This window comes from Pristiophorus japonicus, chromosome 2 (assembly GCF_044704955.1).
Source record: "Pristiophorus japonicus isolate sPriJap1 chromosome 2, sPriJap1.hap1, whole genome shotgun sequence".
In the NCBI taxonomy this organism is placed as follows: domain Eukaryota; kingdom Metazoa; phylum Chordata; class Chondrichthyes; family Pristiophoridae; genus Pristiophorus; species Pristiophorus japonicus.
In genome coordinates, this window is record NC_091978.1 from 335278931 (window position 1) to 335303836 (window position 24906).

At 41.2% G+C, this 24906-nt stretch overlaps 1 protein-coding gene across 3 annotated transcripts; it reads left to right on the forward strand.

Moving 5' to 3' along the window:
* Positions 1-867: 867 nt before the first annotated feature.
* LOC139234794 (uncharacterized) lies at positions 868-24400 on the forward strand. Of its 3 annotated transcripts, none has more exons than XM_070865488.1 (7): positions 868-1090; positions 11068-11332; positions 11429-11488; positions 15261-15398; positions 16920-17066; positions 18734-18794; positions 23764-24400. In XM_070865488.1, exons 2-7 carry the CDS (start codon positions 11168-11170, stop codon positions 23874-23876), a joined length of 684 nt encoding a protein of 227 aa, XP_070721589.1. In that variant the 5' UTR covers positions 868-1090; positions 11068-11167; the 3' UTR covers positions 23877-24400. The 3 variants fall into 3 exon arrangements, with proteins under 3 accessions (XP_070721589.1, XP_070721596.1, XP_070721604.1); XM_070865495.1 differs by having other exon boundaries at positions 868-1063; XM_070865503.1 differs by having other exon boundaries at positions 868-995.
* The last annotated feature ends 506 nt before the right edge of the window (positions 24401-24906 follow it).

Consider the following 24906-nt stretch of genomic DNA (forward strand, 5'->3'; position numbering starts at 1 on the left):
TAGCTTGGGACTAAAGTGGAGGCAGAAGTTGAGCAGTCACTTCAAATAGTGAAACAGGCTGTAATCTCTCACACTTTATGTAAATATGAAAAATAGACTCATGCCGTTCCAGAAGTTACAGGCGGCCTGGGAGTCTGTGAAGCGACTTAAAAAATGGTTTGACGGAACTGCTCCGTGCAACACTCTCCACCCCAGATCCCCAATGGAGTATTATGGTTTATGATGCCCAATATAGTATCAGATTTAAAAGAACTTAATATTCAGCGGAGTGAGGTACTGGGGCAAGAGTCTGAGCCTGTGATTCCCCACAGAATAGTTCCTAACATTGGCAGAAGCAACATCGAATGGAGGGCATGATCTTTTCCCTCTCTTTAAGAACAGGAAGATAAAATTCAGTGACATCATTGAATCTGGGTGAACAATAGCGTGTAGTTTGCAGAGACTTGGGAGGAAGTTGACTCCACCCAGGAATGGTATTTCATCCAGGAGACCTAGAGGGGGAAACAAACTAAATCATTATTTAAAATGTTTAAAAAAAACTTTAGCAAAAATGTTGTGATCATTTCTGTGGGCGTTACTTTGGAGGACCCAACCTTAACTAATCTGTGAGAAACTAGGCAAATCAGTTCAATGCAAAACAGTGCTACTAACAGGAGTGAAAAATCACTGGGACATGATGTTTCTGCACCCTTTAAGTTAATTTATTAGTAACAGATTGTGACAAACGCTTCCCTCCCCAAAAAATAAGAAATAAAACCTAGAAATCAGAGAATTAGAAAGTGACAGCAACAGCAAGGAAAGGTGTGGCTGTGGGCAGAAGTGGGTTGGACAGGGTTAAAGAGGTGTTCCTGCTGAGCTGAGTGCACCTGTGAACAGAGGAAGGACCTGGTAATGGAGTCCAGAGAGTTTGCGTGTCGAGTGCATGGAGAGGGACATTTGGTGTAGCCAGAAAGGAGGGGATTTAAAAAGTTCTTCAGCTTCTACAAGAGAAACAGGCAATTTTTTTAAAAAAAAACTATAATTTGGTGAACATTAGAAGGAAATAAAGTATAAGTCTGGAAAAGTAAGCCGCTCGTGCATTCATTGTGAGGTACTTGCTTCTTGATACATAAGTATGAAGGTTCGCTCGAAGTGTTGCGCCCCGGCAGTGGGTTGTGTGTTGATGTTTTGAGGCGAGTTTAGTGTGTTGCAGGTGTGTGTTTTCGGGAGGAGGGGGAAGGAGTAGCGGTGGCGCGCGCGCTCCCGGGGTGATCGTCGACAATTCGCTCCTCACCGGGATTGGAGCGAAGGTGGGTGAGGCTGGGCTAGGCTTTGAAGAATAGGATTTGTTTGCTTTATAATGCTGCTTTTGTTTTGAAAACCGAGGCGGTGACTTCTTCGTGCACCGTTCCAAGCCTGCTTTAAAGCAACAGCAGGAGTTGTCCCTCCTTTTTTGAATTTAAGAATCTAGTGACAACAGGATGGATCTAATAACATCGAATTTAATGAAATCACCTTTTTTCAGGGTGTTCTGCAGTAAATAGTCAAAAGCTGTGTATTTATAAACCTTTTATCAGCTGTGTAGCTCAAGAAATCGCTCTAAATTTCTAAACGCTTGGTAAATGCATAGAGCAGTCCAAATTCAACATTAGCATATCTCAGCAATTCAGTCTAACTGTGAATATTTATAAAACAGCAAACTTATTTGTCTAATGTGATCTTTTTAATATATATTGTACGATTTTAGGAAATAGTATGTATTGGATTTTAAAAACATTATCTGAACATTTAAGATTTTGTGTGTCAAATGTGTTTTCCATCCATGGTACTATTTGAGGAAACATAGAAACATAGAAAATAGATGCAGGAGTAGGCCATTCGGCTCTTTGAGCCTGCACCACTATTCAGTATGATTATGGCTGATCATTTTTGCAACTTTAATACCCCATTCCTGCTTTCTCTCCATACCCCTTGATCCATTTAGCTGTAAGGGCCACATCTAACTCCCTCTTGAATATATCTAACAAACTGGCCTCAACAACTTTCTGTGGTAGAGAATTCCACAGGTTCACAACTCTCTGAATGAAGAAGTTTCTCCTCATCTCGGTCCTAAATGGCTTACCCCTTACCCTTAGACTGTGACCCCTAATTCTGGACTTCCCCCAACATCGGGAACATTCTTCCTGCATCTAACCTGTCCAATCCTGTCAGAATTTTTATATGTTCCAAGAGATCCCCTCTCATTCATCTAAATTCCAATGAATATAAGCCTAGTCGATCCAGTCTTTCTTCATAAGTCAGTCCTGCTATCCCGGAAATCAGTCTGGTGAACCTTCGCTGCACTCCTTCAATAGCAAGAATGTATTTCCTCAGATTAGGAAACCAGAACTGTACACAATATTCCAGGTGTTTTGGCCAACATTACTCCCTTAACCAATAACAACAAAAAAAACTGCTTATTCATTTAATTGTTGGTTTCTGGGATGTGGTTGCAAAATGTTTGTATTTAGCTACATAAATCAGTACACATTCAAAATATTTTATTTATTTATTTTATGAAGTGCTTCAGATGTTTGTGTGACAGTGCTATATAATCCTTCCCAATTACTTTGTTTAAAGTTTGTGTGATTAGGGTGGTGTATGTTCAGTATTGCCATCACTAAAAAGGTAGATTCCATGTGATATTGGGAGCCTAACTCTGGCCCTGTACAATGCTATACATTACCATTTCCAAACTAATGCAAAAAGCTGTACGGTACAGTACTATTATCTGCTTCTTTATACCGAAATGGTTTAAGCACGCAGCACGCAGCCTGCCAGTAAAGGCCTTGGTTTAATGTCTCATCTGACTTCTACCAATCCTGCCTAGATTGTGTGCTCAAATCTAAAGTGAGGCTTGAACACAACCTGGAAAGCTTTTGCAAGGAAGGAAAGAAAGAAAGAAAGAAAGAAAGATAGATTTAAATTGGACAGAGCACGACTACAAATTGGTGAACTGTTGAAAAGATTGCATAGTTTTTACAGTTCCTCTTGGCAAATTGTGGGCAGTGTGCGTTGTAGTATAAAATTACAAAGGGATATTGATAGATTAAGTAAATGGACAAAACTGTGGCAAATGGATTTCAATGTAGGCAAATGTGAGGTGGTTTAATTTGGACCTAAAAAGGATAGAACAGGGTACTTTCTAAATAGTGAAAAACTAAAAACAGTGGAGGTCTAAAGAGACTTGGGTGTCTGGGTACATAGATCATTAAAATGTCATGAACAGGTACAGAAAATAATGGAATGCTAGCCTTTATATCTAGAGGACTAGAATACAAGGGGGTAGAAGTTATGCTGCAGCTATAAAACCCTGGTTAGACCACACCTGGAGTACTGTGAGCAGCTTGACCGATTTGCGCATGCGCTGAAAGCTGGCTTTTCCATTGTGTGCTGAAAACCGGCTTTTGCGATGCCTTCCCGGGTCAGTACAGACCCGGGAGGCAGGAATTTCTGGGCCATTAAAGAGAACACAGGTAGATAGAGAGAAACTCTTTCCATTGGTTTAATAGCAAAATACTGTGGGTGCTGGAATCTGGAATAAAAACAGAAAATGTTGGAAATCTCAGCAGGTCAGGCAACATCTGTGGAGAAGAAGCAGAGTTAACATTTCGGGTCAATGACCTTTTGTCTGAACTGGAGAGTGCTCGGAAAGAACAGATTCTTAACAAGCACGGAAAGGGGGAGGGGAAGAAAGAACAAAGGGGAAACTCTTTGATTGGGGATTCTAGGACTAGGGAGCATAGTCTAAAAATTAGAGCTAGACCTTTTCAGGAGTGAAATTAGGAAACACTTCTAACACACAGGGCGGGAGATGTTTGGAGCTCTCTTCCACAAAAGGCAAATGATGATAGATCAATCATTAATTTTAAATCAAAGATTGATAGATTTTGTTAACTACAGGTATTGAGGGATATGGGTCAAAGATGGGTACATGAAGTTCGTTTGCAGATCAGCCATGATCTCATTAAATGGCGGAACAGACTCGAGGGGCTCAATGGGCTACTCCTGTTCCTGTTTTACCATCTTTCTAAACACCATCTCTCATGGTAATTGGTTTTTCATTAAATTTCTGCGACCCTGTCATGTATAACATGAAGTCCTTGGATTATAAGGATGTCTTTTGCTTTTGACATTCAAGTACAATTCTTGCAGATGATATTGGCCATATTTGATTTAATGTAACATTTATTTGTTAAAGCAACAGTTTATGTCTTAACCCTGTGACAATGATGCAAATTCCAAATTGTGCTTTTAAAACTGATGCTCTAATTACTTGGCAATTTATGGACACAGAGCTGCCTGCACCCAGCAGTTAGTTCACAACTGCTAGATGCAGTCGGCTCTGTATTCCATGATTGTTATTGCCATATAAATTACACCTGTCTGTCAAGGTTCTGAATTAATGCCTTTTTTTAAAAACCCATTTTTCCAGCTTTTAAAAAGAATCCTTTTATCAGTTGATTTCCTCTTTCCATTTTGAAACTTGGAGAATAATCAACCGCCATTTTATCCCAACTGTTTTCAAACCATCTATACAAAATAGACAAGAAAAATCCCTATTTTGCAGGGGTTGATGTGTTTAAAACAAATATATAAAATGATAAATAATCTTGCATTTCACTACACAAATGTCACAGCTGCACTGTGTGTTCTGGTATTCCTACAGAATGTTGCAATCTGATGTGTGCCGTAATTTCCCCAAATGGTGAGTTCCTGAAGTCGGCTATGCTAAACCATGTTCCACCATTCTATGGGAATATCAGCACACATGCTACAGCTGCAAAATTTTTGTTGTTCAGTGAAAATTAAGTGTGAGCTTGGTGGTAAAGCCAGGGACCCAGTAGAAACTTAAACTGACATTTAACAGTCATCATCAAAACAATACCTGGAGACTTTAAATCAAAACCAAGTTCAGATGTACTTAATGTAAGTAAATCTGTTTGCCTGACATTTAATTCTCTGGTTATCTGCTGTATAAATATCGGGCGGGAATAGAAACAGATTTGGGTAAATTCTGAGCAAGGTGTTCTATATCCTTGTACAAGTACCCAAAATTTCTCCCTCCTTGAGTATTTCCTATAAGTCACCCGTCATTCAACACAAACAATAGATTTATTTAAAAACATCACTAAATTATAGCATTCTTCGATTTAAATTAATATTGCTGTAATTGCAATGAAATGGTTTTTGGCACTGTCCTAATTTTGAACAGTGGATGTTGAGCTGTAATTCAAGCTTTCTAATAACCAGTTCACAGCCCCATGACATATGAATGTGCTGACTTCAGAATTTATATTGCTCTGTACGGTTTCTACCATCTGTTTCAGATACTGTATCTTGATTTCATGCTCTGACAGTTGCCATTTCACTTTTAAAATAACTTTTGAAATGGCTTCAGTGGGTCACTAAAAATTATAGAAACCCTGTGCTGAGGAAATTACCTGTCTGTGGTGCATGTGCACTCACTGCATCTGCACATACAAAGCTCCCACCTCATGCTAATGCAAACAATAGTAGTCTGAATAACTAGCCTAAACTTGTATAAAAAACACTGGAGCCTGTAACATTTGAAAAGCATATAGTAATTACAACAACCTACCTTCTTCCTTTGTGAATCCAAAATGAAGAACAACTTAGCTCTATTACACCAACTCTGAATCTTGATTGAGATTTTGTACGCTTGATGTCACAAATGTAACAACAGTATAACTTGAGACAAATAACATTTAAGTTCTGAGCAGAGCTACTGCTTTACAATGACGCCATATCATATTCTCTTGTATTAAACAGGATTCTTGGATTATTACTGGTGTTTGGGGATTGCATTCAGTAGTTCCTTCCACCTTTTTCTCAGAAAAATCTTAAATTGATGGCCTTGCTTATTGTGCATCTCATGATTGAAATTGAAAAACCTGAAGCGCAGATCTCCTATGAAATACAGCAGTAACGGCCTGTGTGTTACATCTTGTTTTTTTTAATTGGAATGTCGTTGCTTCACTGAGATAAATCAGCATTGTTGTGTACAGGTATCTCTTTACGAACAGCAACCCAACTGCCCCCATTCTCTCTCGCCGACTTTTCCACCCAGTGTGCCTGCTGGGAATTAACCTCAATTAAAATTCTTCCTGTCCTGCACACTACGCCCACGCCTTGCCCTCTTGGGCGTTCCAGCAGATTAACAATCTGTGTGTCTTGGCCCCCCTGACGCCCCCTGCACTACCCTCCAGAGCATCTGTTCACTTATGAACAAGACACTTGTCATCCTCTAGATTTATTGCAGATGATTGGATTGACATTTTGACGACACATTACCCCTTACGGTAGCCTTCTGGCCTGGCTATACTTTCCACCACATGCCCTGCCCAAACTGCTATGGTGACAGTGTGACCTTTATTACCAAACTGCACCTTGATCTCCATCCCTCTCCCCTCTTTTTCTCCCCCCACCGCCCCCCGCCTTTTGTTTCTCCTTTAAAATCTTTATTGTCTGAATTCACTGACCCCTCTAAGTCTCTCCTAAATAAACTCTCCTATCGATATTGTTAGGTCTGTAATGTACTTCTGAATGACTCCACGAGTCAATGTGTTGTACTCAAACTGTAGTGACCTTGGTCTTTTATTCGTAACTCCAGAGTGAGGCACAAGCATGGTGGGCAGGCTTTTATACTGGGCCCTGCACACCTATGCAGGTGACCCTCAGGTCTCCCACTGTAGTGCCCTCTGGTGGACAGCCTCTACCACAGGGGCAGGAAACCCTGGTCTCCATCAGTTGCACCCTCTAGTGGTGCTAGCATAGTATATACACAGTATAAACCTTATTGATAGTACATCAGGTAACAAGTCTCTATCTTATGCAACTGATCAACCATGATCATATTGAATGGTGGTGCAGGCTCGAAAGGCCAAATGGCCTACTCCTGCACCTATTTTCTATGTTTCTATATACAGTGACTACACAGAGTATATCTATAGTCTGCATATATAACACATTAATGGCCACCCCTCGGCCTTGTCATCTCCCATGACCTTTCTAATCTCATGTTCTCTATCACTGACAATTTTATCTCTGACCACTTCCTTGTATCCCTCACTGCCTCCATCCCCTTCAACCCCATGTCCCTTTGTGTCCACCCCAGGAAAAAAAAACTCTAATTTTCCCTGCATCCAAGTTAGTTACAACTCCAAACTGTTTAGCCTTTGCCCCATTTGCTACGAAATTCTGCAACCATTGATTTGCTTAATTACTCCCTTACCGCCACCTTTGTCCTCAGCAAAACCTTTACTCTTTCCCATCCCAGTCATTCCCTCAGTATGGTCCCTATGTTTTTCCCACAAGTTGGAGGAGCATAGAATTGAGAGTATCTTGTCTTGTCTTATGAGGTCCACCTACTGCTCCCTTGACCTATTCCCACTAAACTACTGACTAATGTCCCTTCCTGGCTCCAAATTAGCTGACATTGTAAATGGTTTCCTTTCCTCTGGCACTACCCCCCGCCGCCCCCACCCCCCCCCCCCCCCGACTTTCAAAAATTCCATTATCACCCCCATCTTCAAAAAAACCCACTTGATCCCTCTGTCCTTGAAAACTATTGCCCCATCTCCAACTTCCCTTTCCTCTTGTGTCCTTGAATGTGTTGTTGCCTCCTAACTTCGTTTTCACATTTCCCACAACTTCCTGTTTGAATATTTCCAATCATGTTTTTGCACCATAACAGCCCTATCCAAAGTCACAAACAACATCTTCTGTGACTGATTCATTATTCTGCCTCATCCTCTTTGACCTCTCTGCAGTCTTTGACATGGTTGACCACACTATCCTACTCCAACACTTCTTCTCTCTTGTCCAGATTGCCCTTGTTGGTTCCACTTTTGCCTATTGAACCATAGCCAGAACATTTCCATCAATGACATTTCTTCCTGTCCCTGTACTGTCACACCTGGAGTCCCCAGAGGATCTATCACTGGTGCCTTCCTCTTCCTCATCTACGTGCTGCTCATTGCGATGTGATCTACAGACATGGGGGTCAGTTTCCACATGTATGCTGACACCACCTAGCTCTAACTTGCCACCACCTCTTTAAACCACTCCATTGCCTCTATGCTGTCAGATTGCTTGTCTGATATCTAGTCATAGATGAGCTGCAATTTCCTCCAGTTAAACATTGGGAAGGCTGAAGCCATTGTATTTGGTGACCACCACAAACTCAGTTCCCTTGCCATCGATTCCAACCCTCTCCTTGGGCACAGTCTTGGGTTGAACCTGACTGTTGGTAACCTTGGTGTCCTATTTGATCTGATATTTTATATATTCTGTCCATCATAAAGACTTCCACACCTCACATTGGTAGGGAATGGTAGTATAGTGGTTATGTTACTGGGCTAGTAATCCAGAGGCCTGCACTAATGATCCAGAGACGTAAGTTCAAATCCCACTTGGGGAATTTAAATTCAATCAATTAAATAAATCTGGAATAAAAAGCTAGTATTGGTAATGGTGGCCATGAAACTATCAGATTGTCGTAAAAGCCTATCTGGTTCACTAATGTCCTTTTTTAGGAAAGGAATTCTGGAAAAATATCACCGCTCCTTCATTGTAACTGGGTCAAAATCCTGGAACTCCCTCCCTAGCAGCACTGTGGGAATACCTTCACTACAAGAACTGTAGTGGCTCAAGAAGATGGCTCACCACCACCATCTCAAGGGCAATTAGGATGGGCAATAAATACTGGCCTTGCCAGCGATGCCCACAGGAATGAATAATATTTGAAAAATCACCCACCTCTGTCCTATCTTGCCCCCATCTGCTGCTGAAATCCACATCCATGCCTTTGTCACCTCCAAACTCAACTATTCCAATCCCCAACTGGCTGGCTCCTATCCTCTACGCTCTTAACTTCAGCTTATTTAAAACTCTGCTATCCATAATCCTATCGTAAACTATGTCCTGCTCCCATATCGCCCCTATCCACTCTGGCCTACATGGGCTCCTGGTCCCACAAAGTCTGGAATTTTGGAATTTTAAATTTTTAAATTCTTATCCTCGTGTGTAAATCCCTCCTTATGTCTGTAACCTCCTCCAGCCTTACAACTCCAACATGCCCCATTCCCGAATTCTCTTTTCCTCTTGTGCATCCCCTCCCTTGTCTCACCGTTGGTGGCTATGCCTTTAGCTGCCTAGACTCTCCTCTCCGCCTCTATTCCCCTTTTAAGACCCTCCTTAGAAATCCACCTCTTTGAATAAGCTTTTGATTACCTCTCCTTCTTCTTTAGCTTGTGCCTCTAAAGTACTTTTGTTTGATTGTGCCTCAAGTACTTTCAGATGTTTTTCTACTTTGAAAGTGCTATCTAAGTGCAAGTTAGTGCACTTTGCATCAGTTTTTTTTTAACCAAGGAAAAGGACTTTGCCAAAGCTATGGTAAACGAGGAGGTTGTTGGGATTCTGGATGAGAAAATAGATAGAGGAGTTACTAGAAAGACTGGCAGTACTTAAAGTGGATAAGTCATCTGGTCCGAGTGGGATACATCCTAGGTTGCTGAGGGAAGTAAGGATAGAAATTGCAGAAGTGCTGGCTACAATCTTCCAATCCTCCTTTTTAGATATGGGCAGAGGACTGGAAGATTGTAAATCTACACGTTTGTTCAAAAAGGGAGGAGGATGAGCCTGGCAGTTACAGCCAGTCAGTTTAATTTCCATGGTGGGGAAGTTTTTAGAAACAATAATCAGGGAGAATTGACAGCCACTTGGGCAAGTATAGATAAATAAAGGAGATCCAGCACAAATTTGTTATGGGCAAATCGTGTTTGACTACCTTTTAATTGAGTTTTTAATGATGAGGTAACATGTGGATGAGGGCAGTGCTGTTGATGATGTGTAGATGGACTTTCAAATAGCGTTTGATAAAGTACCACATACTGGGCTTGTTGGCAAAATGGAAGCCTATGGGATAAAAGGGACAGTAACAGCATGGATACAAAATTGGCTAAGGGATAGAAAACAAAGTTGTGGTGAATGGCTGGCTGCTTTTCGGACTGGAGGATGGTACACAGTGGTGGTCCCCAGGGTTCAGTACTAGCACTACTGCTGTTTTTGATGTACATTTAATGACTTGGACTTGGGGGTTACGGAGCGCAATTTCAAAATTTGCAGATGACACAAAACGTAGTAAACAGTGAGGATGACTTCACGAGGACATGGACAGACTGGTGGAATGGGTGGACATATGGCAGATGAAATTCAAATCAGAAAAATGCTGATACATTTTTGTAGGAAGAATGAGGAGAGATGATGCAAACTAAATGGTACAATTTTAAAGGAGGTGCCAAAACAGAGACCTGGGAGTGTTTGTGCACAAATATTTGAAGGTGGTAGGACAGGTTAATAAAGCATATGGATCCTTGGCTTTATAAATAGAGGCATAAACTACAAAAGCAAGGAAGTTATGCTAACCTATCTAGTTCAGTCCCAGCTGGAGTATGTTGTCCAATTCTGGGCACTACACTTCAGGAAGGACTTGAAGGCATTGCAGATGATATAGAAGATATTTACTAGAATGTAATCCCTCATCTCTGGAATCAGTTACTTGGAGAGACTGGGGTTGTTCTCCTTAGAGCAGAAAGGCTAAGAGGAGATTTGATGGCTGTGTTTAAAATCATGAGAGGCATAGATTAAAGGTGATTGCCTCTTGTTCTTTTGCCAATGTAAGGAAAAACTTTTTATGCAAGGATTTGAAATGCATTATCTGATAGGGTGGTGAAAACAGATGCAATAGTAGCTTTCAAAAGGGATTTGATAAATATTTGGAATGAGAGAAAATTGCCGGGATATGGGGAAAGAGCCGGGGTATAGGAATAACTGGATTGCTCTTTGAGTCTGTCAGCTCTTTCATGAGCTGAATAGCCAACTCCTGTACTGTACTGTATACTATTCTATGATAAATTGTTGTAGATTGTAGCTATCATCCTGGTGATTCCAAATGAAGGCAGAGGAATTTAGTTTGTAAATAGATAAGTGTGATATATAACCCCTTTTTTTTTTTTCCCCTCCTAGGCTGAGTCGAAGACCACTTTGATTTGAACCTACAGATATTGGGATTATTGACTATCAGTGAGACTGTGGGTAGTTTTCCCCACCTTTATGTCTTCAGACAATGGCGCGTTACAGATACTTCATATTTGATCAGCGTGGTATGATTATCCTGGGAATTGTGCAGATAGCTTGTGCTGCAATCTGTGTAGTGTCTGGCTTTATGGATACAATTTTTAGGAAAAATTCAGTGCTCAGTAGAACTAGAATACCCGTCTGGGCTGGCATGGTAAATCCAAATGAATTTGATTTTAAATGTAACATGATTTTAGTTTTTTTTTTTAAATCCATGAACCAATGATGAAACATTTGCTTGCATTTTCAGGCGATGGCCTTTCCAGGAGTTCTGGCACTTTTTTCTTCACAGAAAAAGAATCCCATTCTTGTAAGTTTCTTGCAGTGGAAAAAAAATCACTAAGCCATCATATGTGGAAAAAACTATCCTGGATGATTTATTAACTGAAACAGCATGAAGAGCATCATGCCTAGTTTTGTTTTTATTTATTTATCTGTCATTTTAAGTGCCGCTTGGCATACTTTGGCTGAGAGGATGATTGGCTGACTTGTTCATTTAACGTTTGCAAATGTTCTTGGACACTTAAGACTTTCATAGTTACTTTCACTCCCCCATCTCTCTTCTACCGCACTCCCCCCTGCCCCATTTGAAGAACTGAGTGTATTTAGATTGGGTTTAGTGGATATATTGACTCAGTGGATATTTTTCAAAAGTAATAATTAATCTGTTCCTCTAGTAGTTGTTTTTTCTTTGCCTTTTTAAAATTAGATTCAAAATGGACTATAATGCTGTCTGCTAAATTCACCTTCACAGGGATTGCTTTGGACATACTAAGGCTTTAATTTTTGTCAGGTAGCTCTGCAGATCTTTGGCATTCAATTCCTGATCTCTTTTGTGAAAACAATGATTCATTCAGTCTATTTTGGAAGGTGGAGGGAATGGGGGGAGGGATGAATCTCTGGGTACAATGTAATTTCCCATCCATATGGCTGAATTACTCCCATAGTCTGCTCGCTCATGAAAAGCCATACAGATGAGCTACTAGTGAGCAACCAGCATCTATGGTTCTGTACCCCAACAAGGTGTCTGAAAGGGGTAGGATGAGAAAACTGGTGACGACTGGAGTGGGGGTGGTGGGATGGGGACCAATCCTCCTTCTTGGGCAGTTCCCTGGAGTCAAGGATGACTTGCTTCCACACTAAAATGAGTTCTAAGGTGACTGATGAGACCAATGTTGGATCTACAGTCTCTGTCACAGGTGGGGCAGATGGTGGTTGGAGAGACAAGTGGATGGGTTGCTTAATTTGTTGTACGCTCCTTCCACTTTTTGTGCTTGGTTTCCACGTGCTCCCGGCAAAGAGACTCTTAAGTGTCCGGTGTCTTCTCGGATGCTCCTCCTCCACTTTGAGCGGTCTTGGGCCAGGGATTCCAAGAGTTGGTGGGGATGTTGCATTTTTTTAAAAGAGGCTTTGAGGGTGTCCTTGAAGTGTTTTCTCTGCCGTCCTGGGGCTTGCCTGCCATGAGTCTAGCATCAGGCATGTGAACAATGTGGCCCACCCACTGGAGCTGGTCAAGCGTGGATTCATGAAGGGGAAATCATGTTTAACTAATTTACTGGAATTCTTTGAGGATATAACTAGCATGGTGGATAGAGGTGTACCGATGGATGTGGTGTATTTAGATTTCCAAAAGGCATTCGATAAGATGCCACACAAAAGGTTACTGCAGAAGATAGAGGTACGCGGAGTCAGAGGAAATGTATTAGCATGGATAGAGAATTGGCTGGCTAACAGAAAGCAGAGAGTCGGGATAAATGGGTCCTTTTCGGGTTGGAAATCGGTGGTTAGTGGGGTGCCACAGAGATCGGTGCTGGGACCACAACTGTTTACAATATACATAGATGACCTGGATGAGGGGACAGAGTGTAGTATAACAAAATTTGCAGATGACACAAAGATTAGTGGGGAAGTGGGTTGTGTAGAGGACACAGAGAGGCTGCAAAGAGATTTAGATAGGTTAAGCGAATGGGCTAAGGTTTGGCAGATGGAATACAATGTCGGAAAGTGTGAGGTCATCCACCTTGGGAGGGGAAAAAAAAACAGTAAAAGGGAATATTATTTGAATGGGGAGAAATTACAACATGCTGCGGTGCAGAGGGACTTGGGGGTCCTTGTGCATGAATCCCAAAAAGTTAATTTGTAGGTGCTGCAGGTAATCAAGAAGGCGAATGGAATGTTGGCCTTCATTGTGAGAGGGATGGAGTACAAAAACAGGGAGGTCCTGCTGCAACTGTATAGGGTATTTGTGAGGCCGCACCTGGAGTACTGCGTGCAGTTTTGGTCGCCTTACTTAAGGAAGGATATACTAGCTTTGGAGGGGGTACAGCGATGATTCACAAGGCTGATTCCAGAGATGAGGGGGTTACCTTGTGAAGATAGATTGAGTAGACTGGGTCTTTACTCGTTGGAGTTCAGAAGGATGAGGGGTGATCTTATAGAAACATTTAAAATAATGAAAAGGATAGACAAGATAGAGGCAGAGAGGTTGTTTCTACTGGTAGGGGAGACTAGAACTAGGGGGCACAGCCTCAAAATACGGGGGAGCCAATTTAAAACCGAGTTGAGAAGGAATTTCTTCTCCCAGAGGGTTGTGAATCTGTGGAATTCTCTGACCAAGGAAGCAGTTGAGGCTAGCTCATTGAATGTATTCAAGTCAAAGATAGATTTTTAACCAATAAGGGAATTAAGAGTTATGTGGAGCGGGCGGGTAAGTAGAGCTGAGTCCACGGCCAGATCAGCCATGATCTTGTTGAATGGCGGAGCAGGCTCGAGGGGCTAGATGGCCTACTCCTGTTCCTAATTCTTATGTTCTTATGTAATGCCTTGATGCTGAGGATGTTGGCCTGAGAAAGAACGCTGACATTGGTGTGCCTATCCTGCCAATGAATTTGCAGAGGCAGCGTTGGTGGTACTTCTCCAGTGCTTTGAGGTGCCTACTGTAGATAGTCCATGTCTCTGAAGCATATAGGAGGGCGGATATCACTACTGCTCTGTAAACTATGAGCTTGGTGCTGGGTTTGAGATCTGGTTTTCGAACACTTTTTTTTTCCTCAGGCAGCCAAAGGCTGCACTGGCACACTGAAGGCAGTGTTGGACTTCGTCTTCGATGTCTGCTCTTGCAATATTTCTCCTCCCACCCCCATCTGACAAGATTGCTACTGTGTTCAACTCACTCAATTAAATTTGAAGCCTTCTGCATCAGTCTGTTGGATCTGTCTAATATCGTGTTTTAGAATAATCAATATTCTGGCTGTTGTCTTCGGGGTATTATAATCCCTTGCATTGCAGGAAACAACAAAAGTGTATGTTTCCTGAAGCAGCTATGATTAGTCTTGAATATATAGAGCTCTGTAGACTAGTTCGCTGGGTTCCAAAGTTACTTTTTATATAGACGTTCAAGTTTACAGCATTAAGACTAATTATGCATGTTAAATGCCAAAGAGAACTTGTCTCCTCTTCCTGTATTTTACAAATAATTTATTTGTGCACCAAGTGATGCTACCTACATCCTCCAAGGATGTTTGAAGAAATGTGAAACTCTCAAAATTAAAGAATATAGAGAACTGCTTCCAATCCCCACCCCATGCACTTTCCTGGCTTGCAATGGAAGAACTTTTTAAATCCTCTACACACTGCCACATTTGGCAGGAGCATGAAGTCATTCTTCTGTTTTACTTTGAGAAAATGAATATGCAAGACTAAGGTGTTATGCAAACTGTGCACACAAGATGGTGTTGAAGCCAATATTTAGAAACTAATCTCTTTACAAATCGTATTTGTTTGTAAATCAATATGGTAAATTCTGAATCAGTTTTTAAAATTACCCTTTTTCATTGTGTTGTGAATCGATCCCTGTCCTACCATACTCTGCCGTAACTTCTGATAAAAACAAAACTAGCAGAAAAAGGTGAAGTGAAGTAGGTTTCAGAAAGATTGAGTTTTACATTTCTAAAATGCTAGCCTTGTATTAAGGCTACAAAGTATGTTATGCATATTCTATCAATTTTAGTAATACAGTATTTAATAGCAGTATTTAGACTTGCTGTGCTGTTCATACAAAATGCCTTGCATTCTACCACTAGGTGAGCAGTATGGTTGCATTAGCTGTATTTTCCTGGATTACAACAACTATTTTGATAATCTATGCAGCTTTGACATTGAACTATGGTGAGGATGATGATGAAGTGTTCCAACATAAATCCAGTTATGTCATTCACATGGTAAGCTTTTTTGAAATTAAGTGGAACTTTTTTGGCTTACTTGCTGTTCCTTTTCCTGCAGACGACCAGCTTCAGTGTTTTATATGAATTCTGATGCGTAATAAGACTATGTGCCTTCTGGTTTATTTCCTTCACAAAATACGTAGCTTTGTTATGCAGGCAGTTCCCACACTGCACTGTGGTACGTTATAAATATAGCACTGTAATATAATCGGTCTGGTCCTTGAGTAATACAAAATAGTGACTTGCAAAAAGTAGAGGGGAGGAACGAAACTTCTTAAATATTTTATTTTAAAATTATAAAGTATTTTAAGAGAAATTTAAACATAATTGAGATCTTTTTACTTTTCTCAAAGAAAAGTTGTCTGTAGGATTAGCTCAGTTTCTTCTTGTTTTTTTTTGTTTTGGGATGGTTGAAGAGAACTAGCTGACCAAATATATAATCTGACTACTTCCTTTGGTGAAAAGAAATTCACTGCAGATCAAACTGGTGAATTTCTTGATTTAATCAATCCACTTGTTCAGTTGTCAACTGGGAAAATGAAAAGTCATAGAAAAGCAAAAGGTAGATATTGCATTGAAAGGTGGTTCAATCTTGGGAGTAATTATATTAAAGCAAGAAAGAGGTACTGAATTTTTTTTTTTAAGTCAGTGGTTTAGAATGTATCCATAAATTTGACTTTGCTGGGGGAGAGGGCGGTGGGAGGAAACACATCCTCCAGAGATGAAATCATGATGTGCTTGACCATTTCACACCAACATACATACTTAAACATTCAGTCATCCGGGGACTGTAAGGCAAGAAAAAGGAAATACAAATTTATGCATTTAGTTCATTGATTTTAATTAATAAATATTCTGGAATTATTACATCTCCCCCAGGTGTTCATTGGGAAAGACATGAGCAATATGTGCTCCCCAGTTAACCAAGGTAAAATTAATGACTGATATAAATGAAATGGAAGGATTGAGGCTTAAAGGACTTAAAACCCCCAAATCCCTGTAATGTAGATGATATTTATTCCAGAGAACTGAGGGGCTAGGAAAGAGATTTGTGAGGCACTGATTATCCTTTTATGAAGGAGTCATTAGGCACTGGAGAGGTACCACTAGATTGGAAGCGAGCTAATGTGCCCATCATCAGCAGGTGACAAAACAGACACTGGCAACTACAACTTATTAGAATTACTTTAATTCTGTGTGAAATATTGGAATTAATTGTTGCGGGAAGTGTGCGTGTGTAGATTGTTTAGTGAAGATCACAGTACTGTTCTCATCTGACAAACTTACAAGATGATTTCCAAAAAGGGCCACTGAATAATGAGTGGAGCCATGGTTGGTTTATTTAGTCTGTGGACATTGCTGCGCTCGCTGACTCAAGACACAACCGGTCTTGAATGTGGGATTTTCCTCTGCATAGTTCCACACTACATCATGAAGTGTATTTATTTACTGGTCATCAGGGCACACCTTACTCTTTTACCAAAATTGGAAATAAAATGCCCACTTCTTTTCTTGCAGGAGTATATACTCACCAAGTTTGTCCAAGGGGCAAATATGGCCATATTAATCGCATCTGTGATTGGTATGATGACGACAACCATCATAGCATTTCTTGGTTGTCGAAGCCTTCCCATTTGTGGCTGCTACGACAGTACCACTGGAATGGTAAGTTTAATGTCTGAAAATCACAGTTCTTAATTATACACTTCCTGTTTAAAGTTACTCGAGATGTATAGAGTGCTAGATGCGTGGGATGCATATTTTGTGGATTTTCTTTATCTGAATCATGTCCTGATTTCAAAATCTACAAATTGAGTGTTTTACAGGGGTATTTAGTAAATTGCTTTGTATTAGAAAAATCTATGATGGCAGAATTTCTTTTCTTTTTTTTTTCCCACCAGTTTTCTTCCTCTGAGGTGTTTGGATATGGCTCCATGGAACCAGTTGCCCTCTAGTATCTTACCCAAGGGGTGACTTGATGTACGAATCTGGACCGCAATTGCTCCTTAGATATTCAACAACAGGGGACATCAAAATTGGGTGGCATCCTGCCTTTGCCCAATGCCCACGTGTGCACATTTCTAGTAGTGGTTTTTGAATAGTGATTAGAAGGGGCAACCTTGACACATTTTTCAAAAACCTAGTCCACTGAAGTCAATCGTAGCTCTGCTGTGCACTGCTTTATCCGGTTGAACCCCCTGGGAATCGTGTCTCCATTTTATAAGTACCTCTCAATCAATTTTTTTTAAATCCCTCTTGATTTTATACCTATTTCCCTCTCCTTTGTCTTTTGGTTCAAACTTAAATTTTCTGGAGGGAGAGTAATTGTTTTCACAGCAACTCCATATCTTGTTTTACAAAGTTAGGTCTATGGGAATGGGCTTATTAACAATATGTTTGATCTTTCTATTAGTGCACCAGGAAACAATGTTAATAAAAGCAAATTGCTGGAAAAACACAGGTTAGTTTGCATCTATAAAGAGCAGTCAGGTTAATGTTTTGGGAGTACATCTGAAAGGGTGATGGAAGCAAACTTTCAAAAGTCAATTGGACCTGTAATTGAAGAGGACTAATTTGCAGAGTTATGGAGAAAAAGCTGCAGTGTGGCAGTAAATTGGATAGTTCTTTCAAAGATGCATAACGGAACGAATGGCCTTCTGTGCTGTAATATTCTATGATTCATCAGAACAAAAAATTGAAGGGTAAACAGACTTCACATCTGAATTTCATGCTCTTAATAATGGCCCTCAGTGTCCCATGGTTGACCCTCCTCCCAGTTTTTTCTTCTTCAATGTCCTAGTTTGTGCATTAAAAGTTTATTCAGACTGCTGCTCTTAAGAAATAAAAGCAGAAAATGCTGGAAACACTCAGCAGGTCAAGCAGTATCTGTGTGGAGACAGAAACCGAGATAATGTTTCAGGTCGATGAACTTTTGAGGGAGATGGAAAAAGTAAGGGAGGTTGGAGATGAGATGTGGTGTGCAAGGACAGTGTTCAAGGGTGACTTTTTTGAAAAGAGGGTGACAACAGCAGATTTTAAATGGAGGGGGATAGTGCTGGAGAACTATTTGAGGAAGAGGAGGGAGTTCTATTTGTGCCCTGGTCATTATTCTTTCCTTGACTAATAATGGCAAAAAATAGTTATCTGGTCGTTTGTTCGTCTTGCTGTTTGTGGGACCTTGTGCACATATTTGGCTGCTGCATTTATCAGCAGTGACTGCACTTCAAATGTTGTCCTTTTGAGATGTACATTAAGATGTTGTATAAATGCATTGTTTCTTCTTTAAATGGAGTGGTAGAGATGAAGCTGAATAATCCCATTTCGTTTTGCAGCAGTCATTGATGACAGAGGACCAGCAGCCTCAGTCAATAGAGTTGGTCTGTACCTGGCAAGGTAAATTTTTATATGCAATTTATAAGTTGTATGCATTTTTTAATGTAAATTTTAACCTGGGCTTATTCAGGGCCTGAAATGAGCACAGGGCTGATTTAAATATTCAAATGAGGCTTCTGCGCCCATTTATGACCTGGATTCCTTGGTTAAACTAGTCGGAGTTTGCTCATTTTAGGTTGTCTGTCTGCTGTTTATCTGTGAAATCGCTTCACCTATGTAGCCAAAAGCTAGTATCCATGATGATGACCATGAAGCCATTGGATTGTCATACAAACCCAATGATTTCACTAATGTTCTTTAGGGAAGGAAACCTGCCAACCTTACCTGCTCTGGCCTATATGTGCCTCTAGACACACAATGTTGTGGTTGATTCTTAACTGCCCTCTGAAATGCCCTAGCAAGCCATTCTGTTGTATCATACCACTGCAAAAAAGCATACTAAGCATTACCACCCAACATTAACCTGTACATCGAATTCTGACACGACAAAGGCACTCTCAGCCCAGTTGACCCTTCTCACTAACATCTGGGAACGCTGCCAAAATTGGAAGAGTTGTCCCACAGACTAGTCACGCAACATAGTCATACTCACAGAATTATATCCATCAGCCAATGTCCCAAACTCCATCACCATCCCAGGGATGTCCCCTTTCCCACCAGCAGGATAGATCCACCAGAGGTTGTGGCTCAGTGATATACTGGCAGGAGAGGGAGTGGCTTTGAGAGTCCTCAACATTGACTCCGGACCCCATGAGGACTCAAGTCATCAGGTCAAACATGGGCAAGGAAATCTTATGCTGATTATCACCTACCGATGAATCTGTACTCCATGTTGAACACCACTTGGAAGAAGCACTAAGGGTAACAAGGGACACCGAATGTATTCCGTGTGAGGGACTTCAATGAGTGGCTCGGTAGCACCACTACTGACTGAGCTGGTCAAGTCCTGAAGTATATAGTTGCCAGACTGGGTTTGAGGCAGTTGGTGAGAAAACCAACACAAGGGAAAAACCTTCCTGACCTTGCCCTCGTCAATCTACCTGTTGCAGATGCATCAGTCAGTGACTGTATTGGTAGGAGTGAACATAGCACAGTCTTTGTGGAGACGAAGTCCCATCTTCACACTGAGGACACCCTCCATCGTGTTGTGTGGCACTACCACCGTTCTAAATGGGATAGATTCAGCACAGATCGAGCAGCTCAAAACTGAGCATTTATGAGGCACTGTGGGTCATCAGCAGCAGCAGAATTGTATTCCACCACAATCTATAACCTCGTGGCCCAGCATTTACCTCACTCTACCATTACCATCAAGCCAAGCAACCAACCCTAGTTCAATGAGGAGTGTAGAGGTGCATGCCAGGAGCAGCACCAGGCATACTGAAAAATGAGGTGCCAATCTGGTGAAGTTGCAACATAGGACTACATGCATGCTAAACAACAGAAGCAGTATAAACTGAGCTAAATGATTCCACAACCAGTGGATCAGATCAAAGCTCTGCAGTCCTGCCACATCCAGTCGTGAATGGTGATGGACAATTAAACAAGTAATGGGAAGATGTGTTTCCATGAACATCTCCATCCTCAGCAATGGCGGAGCCCTGCTCGTGAGTGCAAAAGACAAGGCTGAAGTGTTCGTAATCATCTTCAGCCAAAAATGCCAAATGGATGATCCATCTTGGCCTCATGAGGTCCACACCATCACAGATGCCAGTCTTCAGCCAATTCGATTCATTGTGATATCAAGAACAACTGAGCACATTGGATACAGCAAAAAATATTGGCCCTGATAAAATCCCAGCTGTAGTGTTGAAGACTTGTGCTCCAGAACTAGCCACGCCTCTAGCCAAGCTGTTCCAGTACAACTACAACACTGACAATGTGAAAAACTGCCCAGGTAGCAGGGCAAATCTAGCCAATTACTGCCCCAGCAGCCTACTCTCAATCATCAGCAAAGTGATGGAAGGTGTCGTTGACAGAACTATCAAGCGGTACTTACCAATAACCTGCTCACCGATGCTCAATTTGGATTCTGCCAGGACCACTTCGCTCCAAACCTCATTATAGCTTTGGTCCAAGCATTGACGAGCTGAATTCTAGAGGTGAATGACTGCCATTGACATCAAGGCAGCATTCAGTTGAATTTGGCACCAAGGAACCGTAGTAAAATTGAAGTCAGTGGGAATCGGGGAAAACTCTCCACTGGCTGGAGTCATCCCTAGCACAAAGGAAGATGGTTGTGATTGTTGGTCAATCATCCTCGCCCCAGGACATTGCTGCAGGAGTTCATCAGTGCAGTGTCCTCGGCCCAGCCATCTTCAGCTGCTTCATCAATGACCTTCCCTCCATCGTAAGGTTAGAAGTGGGGATGTTCACTGAGGATTGCACAGTGTTCAGTTCCATTCACAATTCCTCAGATAATGAAACCGCATGTAGCAAGACCTGCACAACATCCAGGCTTGGGCTGATAAGTGGTAAGTAACATTTGTGTGATAAGTGCCAGGCAATGACCATCTCCAACAAGGGAATGTTCAACCACCTTCCCTTGACCATCAATGGCATTGCCATCACCTAATTCCCCACCATCAACATCCTGATACTCCCTACCTAACACCACTGGGAGTACCTTCACCACACGGACTGTAGCAGTTCAAGAAGGTAGCTTACCACCACCCTCTCGGGCAATAAATTAGGGATGCCAGTGACTCTGATATCCCATGAATGAATACATTTTTTTTTAAATGTGTAATATCCTAGGGTTGCCTGCCTTTACTTTGTAAGTGCACTAAATCCACGCTGCCATCAGGGTTTACGAATGACAACCTTTACCATGTTGAAAATAGAAATTTTTTGACAATCGGTCAGCATTCTAAGCCTGGTGCCAGTAACCAGCTGCTTTTCCCCCTGTTTTTCTTTCTTCTTTTCTTCTCCTCTTCTGATTAAGCTGCTGGGTCACAGTTCCATGGGTGCTAATACCCCACCGAAGTAGCCATGTTTCATGTGTTAGTCCAGATAGTAAGTGTCAGCAACCTGTTTGATTTATGGAAACCATCACAGCTGAGCCTGATCCTGTCCACACACTTGCACTAACCAGCAGGAGTCATTTGAGCAGATAACTTGGGTGATTTATTTTCCTCCTTGGTTAAAGCCAACTATAGTATTCCACCTATTGTCCTGACGGAGATCAGCTAACTTGATGGAGATTAGGAGATGAGTGTTTTTTGAGCAGTGAGTTTATGATGTGGAATGTACTAGTAAAGCAAATTCAATAGTAATTTTCAAGAAGGAATTGGGATATCTACTTGAAAAGGAAAAAATTCAGGGGCAATTAGGAAAGAACAGGGGAATGGGACTAATTAGCTAGCTCTTTCAAAGAGCAGCATTGGCATGATTTGCCAAATGGCCTCCTGTGCTGTAAGATTCTATGATTTAAGTATTGAACCTGGGAACTTGTGTCCAATATCATTTCAGCTATCTTTTTATGGCTTTTATTCATTAAGCCATTGGAGAGTATCAACAGGGTTATTGGAATGTTCATTAAGCAATAGGAAATCTGTGATGGTACCCCAATATGATTTTCTCCAAGCAACTGCCAGGGTTGGTTTAATGACTGATTCTGTCTCCCCTTTAATCTCTCTCTCTCTCTCTCTCTCTCTCTCTCTCTCTCTCTCTCTCTCTCTCTCTCTCTCTCTCTCTCTCTCTCTCTCTCTCTCATTTTCCTTGGAAAAGTACTCCAGCAAACAACAATTTTCCAAGGATTCTGGCAGCTGCCTTGTATCACACCTGCATGGCTATTATTCATCTGAGATTGACAGAGTCCCAGCAGGCCATTCAAAAATATGGACCATCACAGTGGAGCTAAGTCACTTCCCATACAAGCTCAAATTTTGAAAAACGGGAACAGCAGTGAGCCATTCGGCCCCTCAAATCTATTCCACCATTCAATGAGATCATGGCAGATCTGTACCTCAAATCCATTGATACCCACACCTAACAAAAGTTTGTTGATCTCTGTCTTAAGTTTGAATTGGCCTGGCATCCACAATCTTTTTTGGGGGGGTAGAGAGTTCCTGATTTCCACTATCCTGCTTCCTGATTTCACTCCTAAATGGCTTAGCTCTAATTTTAAGATTCTGCCCCCTTGTTCTGGATTCCTCCACCAGATGAAATAGTTTCTTTGTATCTACCCATTCAAATCCTCTTATCATTTTGAAGATCTTGATTACATCACCGTCTCCACCATCTAAACGCGAGGAAATACAAACCAGGTTTATGCAACTTGTCCTCCTAATTTAACCTTTTAAGCCCTGGTATCATTCTGATGAATCTGCACTGCATCTCTTCCAAAGCCAATATATCTTTCCTGAGGTTTGATGGTCAAAACTGAGCGCAGTACTCCAGATGGGGTTTGACCAAGGCTTTATACAACTAAAGCATCCCTTTTTCAGTTTTTTGAATTCCAACCTCCTTGAGGTAAAGGCCAACATTCCATTAGTCTTTTTGAACCTGTGCACCAGTTTTCAGAGATTTGTGTACACATACACCCAAATCCCTTTGCGTCACCACATTCCTAGTCTCTCACCATTAAGAAAATATTCCAATTTGTCTGTCTTGCATCCGAAGTGGATGACCTCCCACTTCCCCACATTGAACTTTATTTACCGTAGTTTTACCCACTCACTTCGTTTGTCTATGTCCAACCAATTATGTGCCCTCACTTGCATTGTGATCTTGACTGGGCAAGTCACCACATATCCAGGATTGAATGTGAGTCCTTTATCTACACAACTCAATGTCCTGCTGTGCAGTGCATTTGTCCAACTGAACCACTAGAGTTAAATTCATTGAGACCAATCCTTTTGCATAACTTTTGGTCACATTATATCCTTCCAGCTAATGAACTAAACTGAATGGTTGAAATTATATGAATTTGTTTAAACAAATTAATATGAATTTATTTTTAAACAAGGTGGCAGTGATCAGCGAATTCTAAATGATCCAGTGCGGTACAACGACTGGGATATCGACACACAAGAGGAAGAGTTTGCATCAAAGCCAGCAACTTATATCCAACTTGCTTAAAATAGACTTTTAGTTGCTGACAAATTTGCTTGCTGTATTTACGAGGAGACGGACTATGTTGACATGAATTTTATGGCTTTGAGGAAAGTGTCTTAAACTGGCGAAAAATACTCATCAGCTCTAAAGATTGGGATACTGGAATAGTTTTCAGTTGTGATGCCCCAGCAGTCATAATCGCTACTTCTCAACAATACTGGGTATATTACATAAGGCAGTGGAGAGAACAGTTGAATAACATTTTATTCCATTTTTGATCCTTTTGTAGATAAACATGTTATTGCTGTGGATGATGGTGTGGTTTGCAATATGTAACTGCAGTAGTGTTGTGAGTAAATGAATCTGAGGAATGAGCAATCGGTCCAGTGAAAATGAACCATTTGAATGTTGACAACTGCAGTAACTGTCTCGTGAATTTGATGTTTAAAGCTGCAGTACTGTCGATGTTTTTACGTCAATTTTTTATAAACTAAGCTACAGCATTTGATAAGTGAACTGTTTTTTATTGTGCTTTGTTTCTCCAAATTCTGTGATCAGATGCAGCGTTCTGCACCATTTATATTAAAAAAAAACCTGCTACAAAAAAAATCTGTGATCCAATTTCTTAAATTATTTTTAATCTTGCTTTCCTTTTGCCCTCTATCTCTTCTCTCCCCTTCCGATTTCCCAAAGGTATGACTATATGCTAGAGTACAGTATTGGGGTAGATGTTGCACTCCAATACCTGACCCATATGGTCATTCATTGTATGAGCCTTGATGGAGTGTGTTCAACAGCCAATGTCATCGCAGCTGTTCTCTCTCGATGATACTGCATGCACACTACTGGCATAGGTCACTGGATAGGTATCAGGTGTGGAAAGGTGCCATGTTCCCTAAACAAAGGACGCTGAGGCCAATTAAAGTGATTCTACCACTGCTCCAGCTAGCCCAGACCGGGAAGCACCTTGGGTCATCCTGGTTGGTATTGCTAATCTAACTGGTCATCGGACAGCTAAAATAATGACCTTTTGACATAGAATTGGAGGGGTAGA

Excerpts from the sequence above, each read along its gene's own strand:
- LOC139234794 (XM_070865488.1), top strand. The coding sequence starts at position 11,168 with ATGGCGCGTTACAGATACTTCATATTTGATCAGCGTGGTATGATTATC. Across the intron at positions 11,333-11,428 it reads TACCCGTCTGGGCTGGCATG|GCGATGGCCTTTCCAGGAGT; the intron begins GTAAATCCAAAT and ends TTGCATTTTCAG. Across the intron at positions 15,399-16,919 it reads CCAGTTATGTCATTCACATG|GAGTATATACTCACCAAGTT; the intron begins GTAAGCTTTTTT and ends CTTTTCTTGCAG.